Raw genomic sequence first — 15327 nt, 5'->3', positions numbered from 1 at the left:
CAAATCGAAACCCACCACAACCAAAGGAACAAACGAGCACTAAGTACATAGTGCGTGGGCAGTTTTTTGGGGATGCACACATTGGTCTTTCAATAGTATATAGAAAAAAGCAGCAGAAAGAACTTAGGAAATTTAATTTTTGGGATTATTTCCAAAAGACTAAATAAACTAAAATAAAAGACTAAATAAAACAAACCAAAGATGTTAATTAACAATCTATTCATCTTAATCAGAAGTAGAAAAAAAATTCTAAACCTTTAGAATTTTCAAGTACAAAGTTAGAACAAAATGACCGTTTAAATTCAAATTACATTTATACTATATTTCTTAAAAACAAGTGACCATTACAGTTCAAAGGGAAACAGGGTACTTATAAAGTTTAAAAAAAATAATAAAATGTGCTTCACTGTACACAATAATAACCTGTTGAGCAATATATCAGTTAACACTAACAAATGCATTCTAAAAGAGAATTATTTCTATGTATACGCTTAGTCAGTATAACACACTAATTTTACAAAGTGAATCAATAATGGAAAAATTGGAAATATATCCACAGAACAGTGGGAAACACAGCAAGATGACCAGCTTTGGAATCTGAATAATGGAACCAATTAAAAATTAAGGCAACTTACTTTCTGCAGACAAGTTAGGTCAGAATCCCGGCGAAAGATTCTATCCATGGGGATGCTGCTACAGGAAGAAATTTGAGAAGCAACTGATGAGATAAATATAACAATTGGCTGTGAAATAAGCTATCAATAATTTCAGACACCAGTATCCTATTATTAATCTAGGCTTTGCTTTCTCTGATTCAAGAGAGAGACTGCCAATGTGGTGTTATCACAAACCTCAGCACATACCTATTAGAAAGCCTGTATTTTTCGATTATCCATCTTGTCTTTTCAAATACTAATTCCCACTGAGGTTCTTCTAACATCTGTTGTACTTCAAATTTGTAAGGTAAACCTAGACAAGTTTAAAGAGAAACATTTTCATCAACTATTTCTCCAGTCCCCTTCTGATTAAAATTCTCTTCAGCGTTTTTAGATTACAGCTTGGTAGGCTCTTTGAACACACTGAGTGTGCATCGAATGTTTACTGCCTGACTATATTTGCCCCTCTACGCATGTTTATGCTAAGCTATTACTAATAATGAAAAGTAAACAGTGCCCCTTTTCTGATTGCTCTGTAGAAAGGCATGATGTCCTCTCAGTTATCTTCCAAGCCAAGAATCTTCTGAGCAGTAGAGGCAGTGTCAGTGCCAACCTGGGACTGCTCTCAGCAGTGCAAGGCATCTTTAGAACAAGTCATCAAGCCAGTGACAATGCTACATCAGCAGGTGGCATTCTTATCTGAAAACTGAGAAGACACCAGGCCTGACTAGGAGGACAATGGCACTTTCCCAAGGAAACAAAGGCCAGCCTAACTATCAATATACAAAAAAGAGGTTTGGGAGAGGAAAGAAACAGCAAGCCTAAGGATAACTAGAGCTCTTTTCATTTCTCAGATCTCCTCTCCTCTCTTCTTATTTCTCTCATTGCAAGTGAAGAGCAATGACATAGTACGGGGTCACTGAGCAAGTCTGCCTTGGTGAGGACAACACCTGGCATACCTGGATTACCTACAGAGCACAGCTGCCAGCTACAGTAACTACCTACTGAAGCCCTGGTGCATGCTACAATCCTTTCAAGTACTGACTCTGTAAGCAAGGTAATTTTGTTCCTCATTAACAGAAGATATCAGAGGCAAATGAGAGTGTAAGTCCAACAAAATAAATGGTGAATGTCAGAACCAGGATATAAAAACAGTTGAATAATTCCTATTCTTAATTAATGTTGAAAGTGGGAATAAATACTACAGGGTAGGGCTGACAAAAGACATTACATGTATAGATAAACCGTACTTAACTACGTAGTGTGGTTAAAAAAAAGGCACCTAAGTAAAAACAGCCTTTCATTCAGAATATTTTTATCCACCAAGGTATCAGATAACTAATCAATATGTATATTTTGTAACTGATCAAAGTTCAGAAAATGCTTAGCTATCAAAGACATTCTAAAGTAGAGCCTGGGTTAGAAGTAGGGAAGTACAGTCATCTCAAAGCTTCTAGACAACCTCAACTCTTGTCCCAGATGGGTTCTAAAAAATGCAAAGCAAATGACTCGAAGATCACAGCCTGAGTTATATTCTAAATAAAATACTGTTCTGCATATTTTGCCTATTATTTTGGTTGCTTCATTATTAATTCATTTTGGTCAGGAGCAGAATTACATACATTTTAAATTATTAAATTATAATACTTAAAGGTAAGTCACATGTACCCAGTATCAACTAACTGTATTAGAAATGACTAGAATAGAGAGGATCATGATCAAAACTCAGAAGACTGAGATGCGACTTAAAGAAAAGGCAAGTTTATTGTGATGCTTTCTTTTATAACCTTTATATATTTGAGTTAAGTTGAAAAATTATGTGTATTATGTGCTGTACTCAGTAGGGCATTCTGGACTACTACTGATATTATTATTCATTCAATAAAATTTCAGTGCTGACTAGTTGGTACTAGGAATACAAAAACAATAAATAAATTTCATTAAGAGACATAGGCAGAAAAAACACTGCAGATCAACAGGAGTGAGAAGACTTTATGAAGTGGAGGACACTAAAGAAGATTAAGGATAAAGAGAAATTAAATTAAGCAAACATTCATTTAGAATCCACTGTACACCAGGCTCTGTGCTAGAAACTGGAGAGAAAACCAAGTATAGTACAGCATGTATGACAAAGATGTTCTGATTCAATGGGACGGGAACACTGCAAGTCCCTATCACACACAACTATACACAGAGAAAATCTGAGTCTCCAACTACTTTCTTTCCACCAACGTTCCCTCCCTGCCTTTCTTAGTCTGCTGTATTAATTCCTATGTAGACAGAGCTGACTGGGACAACCACAAGGAGGCACACAGGAGACACACATCCCAGAGAAATCAAGTTGGGTAATGGGCTATGCCAAACTAATTCTTTCTTAAGACAGATGGGATTAAGGGAATATGAAGTCAGTATGTCTTTGGGAAGCCTAATATCCTGGGAGGTAATAGAAAGCTGGGGTTATGGTTTTGTTTTTTCTTTATTTACATGGCATAGCAGGGAAAGCAAGACTGCATTTATGAAACTATTTTCATGATATGAGAACTATGTTTAATGTACTACAATGTCTCCAGTGCCCAGTATATATACACTGCTTATGCATGTGATGTTTATAGTGCCCAGAATGTATAGCCTGTGAACACAGTGCTCAGTATATACACTGCCTGCTCTAACATTGCTCTACATTTTTTCCTTTTATTTAAGGCCACAGTAACACTAGGATGAAAGGAAAGAGGCTAATTTAACTAGGTGGCATCCATCAAGTCCTTGGCTGATTCACAATCTATCTCATTAAATAGTTTTACAGTTCTAAGTTCTTTCATTTGAGAATAGAGATAGCAAGAACTTATTGCTGAAAACTTACGGTAGGTACCATCAGGGCTAACTTCTTCACTTATAACCAAGCAGGTTATCTGGGAATATGGTAAAGGATTACTTCGATTATATGGACTAACAATCATTCCAATGAATTTTGCTCCTCCTCTGGAGAAGTAACTCTGCAATGATAAGAGAACTATAATTAATTTCAACTATCAATGCAATACACAGCTAACTGGAGAAAAGAAAACAAAAAGGGGCCCCATCCAAACAGCAGCAACTCAATGAAATGCCTTAAGTATTATTTTCAGGCCCAAAGTCTTTTGCTTTTCACCAGAAATGATCTTTAAAAACTACATGCAGCATGACTGGGGGGATGGCTTAGTATATAATAGTAGTTGCTATGCAAGCAGGAGGAACAGGACTCACCTATGCAGAATGCACATAATAAACCTGGTATAGAGTTATACGGACATGTAACCTATAGCCTTAGTGCTGGGGACGGACAGGGAGGAAGATGGGGAGACAGGGCACTGCTGAGTACCAGCCTGGCTACAGGTTCAATGAGAAATCCCATCTCAAGGGAATAAAATGCAAAGTGACAGGACACTGAATGTTCTCCTCTGGCTCATGTGCAAGCACATAGGAGTGTGCACCTCACCAAACACACATATATAGAAAGTTGAAAACAAAAGGCAGCAAAAGGTCTCACGTATATAAGTTAGGTATGTTGGTATGTATCTATTACAGTACTCCAGAGGTCAAGATAGAATTACCACACGTTCCAGACTAGCAAAGGCTACAGAGTAATAGTCATTGTCAAACAAAATGAAGCAAGTACTACAAATGTGTTCACATGCCATAATGTGACATCATTAGACTATAATTCTTATTAACATGGCAATAACTTACAAATAGCTACCTACATAGAAAATACACATTAAACATAAAATTGAATAAAAACAAAACTTTTTTTTCCCCAAGAGAGGTATCAATGCTTTTAGCTACTACAGTTACAAGTCCTGTCCTATTGCATATTGTCAGTTTTTAAAGGCTCTAGAAGTCTGTCTAAACCAAAACAACAACAACAACAACAACAACAACCCTGTTTATACTCAACTGCTGACCTTCCAAATGCTTACTAATGTAATTTCATGGAAAAAAGCAAATTATTTCAAAACTGCAGATGCAAAGAATGTTAGAATTGTAAAGCTAAAAGTAATAATGTTATTCCATAGAAATCAACAAGAGGATGTGTAATAATTTACAAAATGTAGGTTGTAACACTACAAACACACCTGGTATTTGGCTTGTGTGTCAATATCTCGTAAAGATGGATTAGGATCAAATGCAGGATGAGAATGGTACCAGCCAATGACACTGTAGCCTCTAAGAGCCAAGGTTTCTGAGGCCTGTGTCTGTGATACAGGATCCATCTCACACTGCAGTCCTGTACTCAGACTGTTACATGGTTCTGCTGCACAGACCTGTAAAAGATTGTTCTTGAAGGATTATAGTGAAACCAACTGTATTACTTGCCAAATAAATTAAACTCCCAAAGTGTAACTGTAGGCTAGGACTTTAGCTAGCACTTTCTAATCTAAAAGGCATGATAATGGTTAGTTTTCCAGATGCCTAAATGTTGCATTTTCAACAGTTCCTATTACATATGAAAATAATTTCAGCAGAATGATGAATATCAGTTTTTCCCCATCAGACTAGCATATATTCCTTCCCTTAGTTGTAGCTTTTCTCTGGTGAAGGTAGCGTGTAGCCAAGGCTGCAGCGTCCTTTCCCTCTGATAGAAGACAGATGCTCAGTATATGGAATGCTAAGTCATTTCTGAACATATAACTTTCTATACTTGCATACTCTCACACATAAAGATATCAATCAATATTTTCATTATATTTTCTAAATTCTATAAAATATTTGGTATAGCAGCTGGTAACTGAAATGTTTTAAAAGAAGACTTACTTCAAGGATCTTATCAGCTTCTGAGTATCTTCCTCCTAGAAGCCCAATCACCTCTGCCATAGACACGTGGGCGTGCTAAAGGGAACATGAGGGCAGACTCAGACCACATCTACAACACAGCTCCCAAGTCAATCCCCCTCACTATCATGGAATACTGTGTCAGTGCAGTGACTACTGCTCTGAAGGAGAGGCACTGCAGGGAGCTGCAGTGGGCATAGACTTCAGGCCCTTCCTGTTGCCTAAGAGGCTTGGGAAGGTGGAGCTTTTTCACTTAACAAATCTGCATTCTAGGGACACAAGTAAGTCACTATAGAACCTCCTGTAGAAAACCAACACTAGCACACACAATTGGTAGAGGTGTCTGTCTGCAGTTACTAAGAACAAACACGGAGCCTCTGCATTTTAGACATGGTAGAGTTCTGGTCATCTACCGGACAGCAGGCATTGGTATTACAATATGGTAAATGATTAATAATGGTAGTCAGTTGGCAAAACTCATATCAATTCATTTTGTTCTAAACTATGGAAATATACAATTGTCTGGCCTTTCTTCAAAAGAAAATTTCAATTTCTTGTAAAGAGAATACTTAACAAAAAAAAAACAAAAAAAACAAAAACAAAAACAAAAAGAAATAAAGTACACTGTGTTATGCTTACCAAATTCATTATTAAAAGTGCTTCTGCAGCTACTTTCACCTGAAATGGCTCCTGAAATATAAGGAGAAGGAAAGCATAAAGAGAGAGCTTTTCTTCTCCCTGATAGCAATACCCATCTTTTCTCCTTACCCACCCCTCCAAGGTCTCACCGTTCATCAAAGTCCAATGCAAACTAGATTTTAAAACACCTAAGCTTCAAAGCCCCAGCAGCAAACTACTCTCTTTCCTCTCATTTTCTGCCTGACTCATTTACCAGATCCTTAATATAGCCTGCCATGTCCAATTCATTTATATACATGCCTCATACACAGAGATAAAGGGTATTTCCCATCCAATTGGAGCATTATTTATAAGCAGTTATTGATAATAAGTACCTGCTTTTCTTCACTGAAAAAATTACAAGGTATCAATTGGAAAGGATCAAGTGAGCTGAAAGAGAAAAAAATTAATATAATCTCAAGAAGACTGAGAAAAAGTATTAATCATTAATTAGAAAAATTAGCAATAATATAAATCCAAACTTTTGCCTGAAGGAAAACTATTAGACCAGGAGAATCCCTTATAAGGTATTAGATGTGCTTTTAGATCTGATAGAAAGCAGGAAATTAATATTTTTTTAGCAACCAAATGTTTATGATAAACAAGAACAGCTGACAAGAGATAATAACACTGCAGTGAAAGAACTGTTTCCCTGACATGAGACCCAACAGAAAGTTCAAGTAAGAAGTTTCTCATAAAAGCTGGTCAGGTTGAGTGTTATGATGTATGCCTTTAATCCCACTAATCAGGAGGCAGAGGTTAGCCTGGTCTCTCAGTGAGCTCTAGGCCAACCAGGGATTATATATTGAGACTGTCTCGAAAGGAAGACATGCACACACCAACACTATCATAATAGATCCACTACAATGGAGATTCAATAAATGCTTTTTAAATTATTGAGTAACAAGTCTGCTAAACTAATGTAAAAAGAAAGCCCTATATTATTTCAAAATGTAAAGAAATGGAGAGGAGAAAGAATCTAAGCAAGGGTAGATTTAAAAGCATGTTTGGAACCAGAAAGAAACACTAAGAAAGGTTTGACCACTAAAAACAGCGCAACAATTTTTAAAATTTATTAATTTTTTAGATTTATAAAATTTTGCTTTATGTGTCTCAGTATTTTGCCTGGATGCAGGTCTATAAGTTTGTATGTGCCTGGTGTCCATAACAGTCTGAAGAGAATGTCAGGTTCCCTGGAGCTGGATTAATGGACAGTTGTGAGTCACCGTGGGTGCTGGGAACTGAACCTTATCTCCATGTACTGAAACAATGTTTATAGAAAGAAAATCAATCAGAAATATTTCTATTAAGACAACTTGGATTCCCAACTGACAAGAGCAATCTGTGAGGGTACTTTGTCTTATTAGGCTTATGCCCCAGGGCCCAAAACATGCAGAATTTAAAAATAAAAATAAAAGAATAAAGATCTTTAAACTAATTTAAAAGTGGATAAAAACCAACAACACAAAATGACAACCCCCTCCCCCGCTCCTACAAGGTTTATGAGCTGGAGAAATGGCTTGGAGGCCAAGAGGCCTAGATGCTCTTCCAGAAGACCAAGGTTTGACTGTTAGTACCCACACAGTCCTCACAACCATCCTAACTCCAGTTCCAGGGATCCAGCAGATTCCTATAGCTGTCAAGGCTATCAGGCATGCACTTACACATAAAAACAAATAAAATCAAACGAAAAATAACAATGCAGACTGAGATGGAGTGGGAATGTATAAATGTTGAAGAGTGAATAGACTGATGTCTCTGAATTTAACCTGCACAGACAGGAGCAGGCTATTGTTTCCTGAAGGGCTGCGGAACATGGAGGATCAGAAAGCTAGAGAGACAGACAATGGACGGAACACAAGAGTAGATATTGCAAACAGATGCATTAGAAACTGAATACCAGTCAAAGTCTAGAAAAGCAAAGGTGACTAATATTAACGTGCCATGAAAAATAAACATTACAAGTAAACTGCACAGAAATTTTTAGTGGGAATGCTCTATTGAAAACGAGACACTACAAATTGTAAATCTGATTTTTAAGCAAGATATATATGATTTGTGTATGAAACTGTGTTAAAGTATATTAGATGACTAAACAATGATATACAAGGCTTATTCCAGCAGACCTTTTTATTTGGTGATCAATAGGAGAAATAGTACCTTTATTTATACTAAGTTGCTAAATTGCTAAATCAATCAATCAATCAATCAATCAATCAATCAATCAATGCTAAAAGCACAAAGCTGAGAAAACCATGCATCGATTTAAAAGGTTCCTGGAAACACAGAATAATTTAAAAATCACAATAAATCAAAGTCTCACATTTAGATCCAGAATATTAACTGTCTAAACATTGTAAGGAGTCTAGGCTTATTAAATTTTTTTTTTATTTTTCCCATAGGGTAAGGTTAAATTTCCCTTTTGAAGAGGAAACAGAATTATAGTACCAGGTCTAAGGACTCCTGGGCCTTTCTAAGCCTGGGCTTAAATCACAATTTCTACACTGAGCAGCATGACCAAATATAATATGTCTCTTTGCCACTCCATTATCTTATAGGTGAATGGGTGTGACACTAACGCTGCAAAGGTCTGTCAAGGGATTAACTGTGTTCACATAAAGACCTTATACATAGCAAGCAGTGATAGCTGCTTTAATTAATTTATAAATGAGGACCCAAGCCCTGCCAAGGAAACATAACTGCAACAGTATTTCTTAACATCTTGCTTTGAAAAGTGAAAAGCCAAAACTGAAGTCTACTTAATGGGCAGCTGCAGGAAGTAAGGGGCCTAGAAAAATCAAGGAACTCAATTTACTAAGACCATATTGCAAATTATAAATTTCAGCTTACTGTATCACATTAAAAACAACAAACTCCACGACAACTTGTCAAAATTCAACCAGAAAATGAGACTATTTGACCATGTCCAGGGTTGAATGACTCCTGTTATACTCAGGTTCCCTAGGCAATAATCCCCAATACTCAATGTGCCAGAGCTTTGAAGCACTAGCTCAAATTTTCCCAAACTATTAATCTGTGAAATAAAATAATTTTTTAAAAAATTCCAAAATGTAATCAGCAAGGCTAAGAGAATGGTCCAGTGGTTAAGTGCTTGTCTTGTAAGCAAGAGAGCTGGAGTCTGGAGTCCCGGAAACCCATGCATATGCTGTGTGAGCATAGTAGCTCACCTGTAATTCCAGTCAAGCTGACGAGCAAAATTAACAACACAGGCAAGTCGTGGTTTTAATAGAGACCATGCCTCAACAAATAAGGTGTGAGAATAATAGAGGATGTTCTTGACATGAACCTGAGGCTCACATATGCATACAGAGACATTAACACGAATGCACACGGACGTGTGTGCACACGTACACACGTGTGCATGGGAAAAAGAAAAAAAAACTATATTTCCTGGATACATGCAACTACTGGGCATTTTTTTCATGTCCTTTCTATACATGTGTGGTAAGTTAAAAAAAATACATTATGTAACGTAACATTGTACCTTTTTGGAAGTTTTGAAGCTTTTGAAAATTTAATAGGTTTGCACTTTTCCTCTTCTTTTCTTCTTGCCAACTCCTCCACAGACAAATGCTAAAACAGCCAATCAAAGGATTTATCAGCTACTCAGGCAGAATAAATATAACAGTTAAGGACATGTGAGAACAAGACCAAACAAGTTGGTATACATTGTTTCCTTGCTACTAATAAGCACTGGGCAATAACTTCTAAAATTATATCAAATTATATAGCCCCATCAGACAGACAATTTGCTTCTTCTGAATTGCCCATTTCAATCAATGGTAACAGTCATTAAGTTTCAAAAACCTTCCAGTCTATCATTTCCCATTTTTAGTTTCCAGGGCTGAGGTGGCTGAATTTTCTTTCACAACTCAGATATCACAGTGTGATAATCAAGAATGTATGACAATCAAGCGAGAAGATTCCAAGGGCTAAGGAGGTAGCTCCGTGGTGAAGCATGCCCAGCATGCACGAGGCCTCGCTTTGATCTCTGGCACCATAGACTGGGGTCCTCAAAATCAACAAATTCTGGAGCAGAAATGTACAGCTCTACTACATCATTAGCTGAGAGACCATCACCGAGCTCTGGAGCCTTCATGCTTCAGTTTCCACATCTTTATGAAGCAAATAATAACAGCAGTAATAATAGTGTCATGTGTGCTGTGCAGTTAAATACGTTAATGTTCATAATCTAGTCACCTCTACACTCTAATTATACATACTATGCACCTTTCCCAGAATATTAGTATTTTCCTATATCTGTGCCTTTGCTTGTGCAACTCTCTCAGCCTAGAATGTTTCCATCTACATTTTGAGGTGATTCTTCTCCTGATCCTTGGGTTCAAACATCTTACTTTTTATGAACTCTTTCCTCATCACACTCTTTGGGAGTACCTCATATCCTTAGACCAACCTTATGGGAAGGAACCATATATTACTTGTTATTATGCCAATAAGAGTTCAGGTGTGCCGGGCGTGGTGGCGCACGCCTTTAATCCCAGCACTTGGGAGGCAGAGGCAGGCGGATTTTTGAGTTCGAGGCCAGCCTGGTCTATAAAGTGAGTGCCAGGACAGCCAGGGCTACACAGAGAAACCCTGTCTCGAAAAATCAAAAAAAAAAAAAAAAAAAAGGGTTCAGGTGTAAGGCTAGGGGCAGGTAGGGGGCATGAGAAAGGTAACATTTTTGAGTACCTCGTCTGAGCAGCTTTACTGGATGTCTAATACTAAGATCTTAATATACTTCCTCTCAGTTCTTTTAAAATTCTTTCAGAGGTCTATCATCCTTACTTCATAAATTAAAATTTAAGATTTAGTACAGTTAAGTAGCTACTTGAGATAACAAAACTAATAAATACTTTCTTTCCACTCTACCACACTAATTACTGACAACAAATTTTATATGTGTACACACGTATGCATGTGTATAGATGTACAATATTTGTTGCCTATGTTTCCTATCAGGATCCCAACTTCTATTAGTAGAAATAACACTTAATATATAGAATTCAGTATGTATAATATTTAGAACAGTATTCTAATTGGTTATCAAACATCATTCAAAAGAATATCATTTGAGAGAGAGAAAAAGAGAGAGAGAGAGCGCAAGCATTTAATGGGGCTAAGGGAAGAGCGAGCTGTTGCTGGCTTTCTGCAGGCTAGTCACAGGAACCATGGTGGCGAGTGAGACCACCATTGCCTATTGCTGGTGCTTAGCCGGTTTAGTGTGTGTGTGTGTTTGCTCGTGCGTGCTTATGTAACTACATGCTACACATCTTGACTTAAGAGACAACAATGTGGAGATTGAGAATCAAAATTCTCAGCACAAGTCAGACTTCTAATTAACTCTACCATTTGCCTCTGGCTTGGTTAATGGTAATTTTTCAATAAACTAATTAACATAGGAAAGATCATACACACAGTAACAATGAAATCAGCATAATATATAGGAATTAAAATAATGAAACAAGGTTTCATGGATGAACCACAAATATAGCCAAATTACCTCAAATGTTTGCCCTTCTAAGTCTTTTGCATCACACCAGTTTCCCCATGGATCTCGGACCCTGCGTCTCCTCGTTCGCTACATTAAGAACAAAAATAAAGGCAAACATAACAAAATTAGCCTGGCAAAATCTTTAACACACAACATCTAAACAATAACTACTTAAGTAATGTCTGATCATTAACTCAATAAACTGTATTCTCCTGACCAGGTGTACCAGTGAGTTCTCTGCTTAGATACCCAACCAAATTCTCCTGGGCACTAGCAGCAGCTGGCAAGGCAGACCTAGGCGGTGGCATCAAAGGACCACTTTAAAAAGCATGGCACTAACAATTTTCTGCATTTGATTTGATTTCCTTCTTACTTTCCTTTCCATTACCACTTAAGAGCTAAACACCAAGATAAAAATATGTTAAGACCACAAAGAACAAAGCAAATGGATTTGCTTCCATTTATCTGTGGTAGAAAAGAACACATAGCAAAAGGTGTAGTGAAAATAAAAAAAAAAAAAAAAGATTATCCCAGCTTTAGAAAGGTCAGTGCTAAATTAATACAAACACTGAGAAGCCACAAAATGTGTAAGACTCTATGACTTAGCTAGATTTGCTAACATTGTACCTGAGGTGTGTAAAATGGACCAGAGGTGTGTAACTTGTACAATCCAAAGAGCCATTTGAAAACAACCTTTCTTAAAAACAGCAAATCTGGGTAGAAATTGTATTTTATCTGTCACCAATTTAATGTGAAACTAATGAGATCTTATTGTGACTGGCTTACAGGAAACTTGCTGGACAACTGTTATTTTGTTTTTGAGATAATCAGGCTGCCCTTGAACTCACACAAATCTGCCTGCCTCTCTCTCCCTTTTGAATGCAGAGATTAAATGCACATGCCAGCACACCCAACTAGTGTGTATGGTGCTGTGCTTTTCTGTTTTTCTCTTTTCTTGATGTTTAGGTTGTTTTCCCTACATGTATGTCAGTGCACTACATGCATGCCTGATGTCCAGGAAGCCAGAAGAGCATGTTAGATCCTCTGGAACTGGAGTTACAAACACCTGTAGTTTCCATGATGTGGGTGCTGAACCAAACTTGGGTCTTCTGCAACAGCAACAAGTACTCTTAACCATTGTGCCTTCTCTGGAGCACCTGACATGTTAGGTTTATAAATCAAAACCAAGTAGCCCAAAACCACTTTGGTAAAACATGTTTTTACATACTTTGCCAGTTAATTTGAAGGGTTTCCTAGTTTGTTTGGTCTCTGTTTCATAATTAAATGGCTAAGGTGAAACACAAGAGAAAACATGTTCTTCCACTCAATGACCATTTAAATTCCATAGACTCTACTCAATTTGATGATCACAGATGCCACTCAATGAGCAGCTGCTTACCATAGACTGCAGGCGCCAGGCAAGCTGGTATGCTGCTTCTGCATCTTTTCTGTCGGTCACTCGTACTTTATCAAGTGGTTGTGGCCTGTTATATACTGCCTGCTCTATTGGAATTCAGGAAAGATAAAACAATCTATTATTCTGTACAATCTGTTAATTAGGAAGACATACTATACTGACTACACCTGAAACCCCATGATTCTTATCCCACAATCATAGATTTGATGTGCCACTTCGTTTTTAAATAGCGCTGTTATGCTCAATGAAAGCAATTATCTAAAAAATAAGTAATGTGTATGTATAACTTCTGGTTAAATGAGCACCTAGCTCATTTTGCTAACTTTGGCAGTTTAATACAAAAAACAGTATGTCATCTCTTTGTGGCTGCATCTAAAAGTAACTTAGTTACCTATAAAGCTAGTCTCTACACAGAGCTTGGGGCACAAAAGCCACTTACATGAAAGAGTAACCCTAAGGTAAACTGTGCATTCTCAACACACAAAAAACTAAATCATCCATCTGTCAGAGACTTTCTGGTTAGCTCTCTTAGATCAACTCCAAAACCAGGGGAGGGAAAGCTCTGGTTCCTATCACCATCAGCTTACTGCAGAGCTTTGTCATGTAAATTCAATGATGGGGTAGAATTCACACTGACATATGTATACTCATCAACTTTGAATCAGAAAAATCAAGAATGACAGACTTTCACTAATTAAAGCAATTGTGTGTGCATGTGTGTAGGTGCATGCATGTTGACGTCATAGGACAATTTTTGGGAATAGGTCCTCTCCTACCAAGTAGATCCCAGTGATCAAACTCAAGTCCCAGGCTCAGGGGCAAATTCCACTGAGCCTTTTCACCAGTCTCATAAAAATATGTTGTGCTTTTATTATAACTAAATATACAGGTTCTAGCAGGAATACAGTACAGGGTGAGTAATCCTTATTCAAAATATATTACAACAAATATACTTCAAATATCAGACTTTGTTCGATCTTGGAATATGTGCAAAAAAAGTTCCCAACATCTAAATTTTTTTAACAGTTATGCTCGTCTCAACTCATTTTTGTAAAGTAAACATGCTATTCTTAGATTTCTCATGAAGTTATTTACTTTTACTTGACAAAGAATTCTTTTGATGAATTATTTCTATTATGAAGATAAAATAATTTCCTTTAAAATTGTATCTTCAAAGTGAACCTGTTTAATTAGCAGAAATCTCTTTAACATCAAAATCTTAATGATACACTTATTTCATGTTATACTCTCTCTCTCTCTCTGAATTTCATGTACTTAAATCCACTTGAATTTGAACCATCATAAAAATTAATGGGTGCTATAAGGATAAAATGCCAAGTAAAAGATGTTGGGTTTTTATTTTTACCACATCCAAAATTGATTGCTCCTATCAACTCGAGGTATGTATGAATCCGTCCAATACAATTAACATCCCCACAGTTCTTCAGGCCAGGACGTACTGAGGTCTTATTTAAGTATTTCGGTTTGCATATTTCCCTAATTAAGAGATGGAAGTACAATTATTTTGTATGAATAGACATTTTAAAAAGGATTTCTGGGGAAAACTTTTAATTATATGAAATATATTAAAATTTTACCTTCACTCAACACCTAACTGTGTAACAAATAAATACCCAAGTGTCCTTTTTTTCACATATAAAGTATCTTTAAAGGATTCAACAACTTACAAGTATTTGTAAGAATGATTGTGTTACAAGTATTCTTTCCCCCAAACTAAGCCCCACAGATCCCAGGTATCCCCTAACCTTGAAATTAGAAGCTTGTTTTGTACAAAACCAATTCACATCTGCATCAGTGAATAAAAGAGCACTTTGGGAATTCGGAGACTTAGTACTGAGACACCCCCTACCATTCCATTTTTACAGTACTGGCCTCCTGCTGATGGGCAGCTGGTCTAACACTGAGTTACACTCTTAGTCCCAAGGTTTTCCCAACTTTGCCAATGCTGTTAACTATTAGCTCTCTCAAAAAATACTTAAGTATTGTATATTTATTTTTAATTGTAAGAACTTACTCTACAAAGGAAAACAAATACACATATTCTAGGGTATTCCAAAGGAAATCAAGAAACTGCCAATGAAATTAAAGATTCATACAATAATCTTATTTACTTAATGTACTTTGAACAGGAACAGAGAACTTTACAATATTAGAAATCAATTACTGATCAGCCAAATGCTGCACTGTTAGGTAGACAGGCTCAACTTTCACAATTCTATGAGAACGACTTT

At 36.8% G+C, this 15327-nt stretch overlaps 1 protein-coding gene across 4 annotated transcripts in view; it reads right to left on the bottom strand.

Moving 5' to 3' along the window:
* Mysm1 (Myb like, SWIRM and MPN domains 1) overlaps positions 1–15327 on the bottom strand; it is a 31837-nt gene that overhangs the window by 537 nt on the left and 15973 nt on the right. For 3 of the 4 annotated variants that reach the window (XM_021160769.3, XM_029476117.2, XM_029476118.2), the window contains exons 9-19: positions 14442–14572; positions 13058–13161; positions 11668–11745; positions 9649–9737; positions 6479–6533; positions 6105–6155; positions 5448–5522; positions 4769–4957; positions 3517–3649; positions 864–969; positions 636–693 (exon numbers count right to left, since the gene is read on the bottom strand). In XM_021160769.3, the coding sequence (XP_021016428.1) occupies positions 636–693; positions 864–969; positions 3517–3649; positions 4769–4957; positions 5448–5522; positions 6105–6155; positions 6479–6533; positions 9649–9737; positions 11668–11745; positions 13058–13161; positions 14442–14572 (1069 nt within the window). The remainder of the gene's footprint in view (positions 1–635; positions 694–863; positions 970–3516; positions 3650–4768; positions 4958–5447; positions 5523–6104; positions 6156–6478; positions 6534–9648; positions 9738–11667; positions 11746–13057; positions 13162–14441; positions 14573–15327) is intronic. The other variant, XM_029476116.2, reaches the window with a different exon arrangement.

The sequence above is a fragment of the Mus caroli genome, unplaced genomic scaffold (assembly GCF_978045245.1).
Source record: "Mus caroli unplaced genomic scaffold, Mus_caroli_1 scaffold_6, whole genome shotgun sequence".
In the NCBI taxonomy this organism is placed as follows: Eukaryota; Metazoa; Chordata; class Mammalia; order Rodentia; family Muridae; genus Mus; species Mus caroli.
This window is presented reverse-complemented; position numbering and strand designations above follow the sequence as displayed.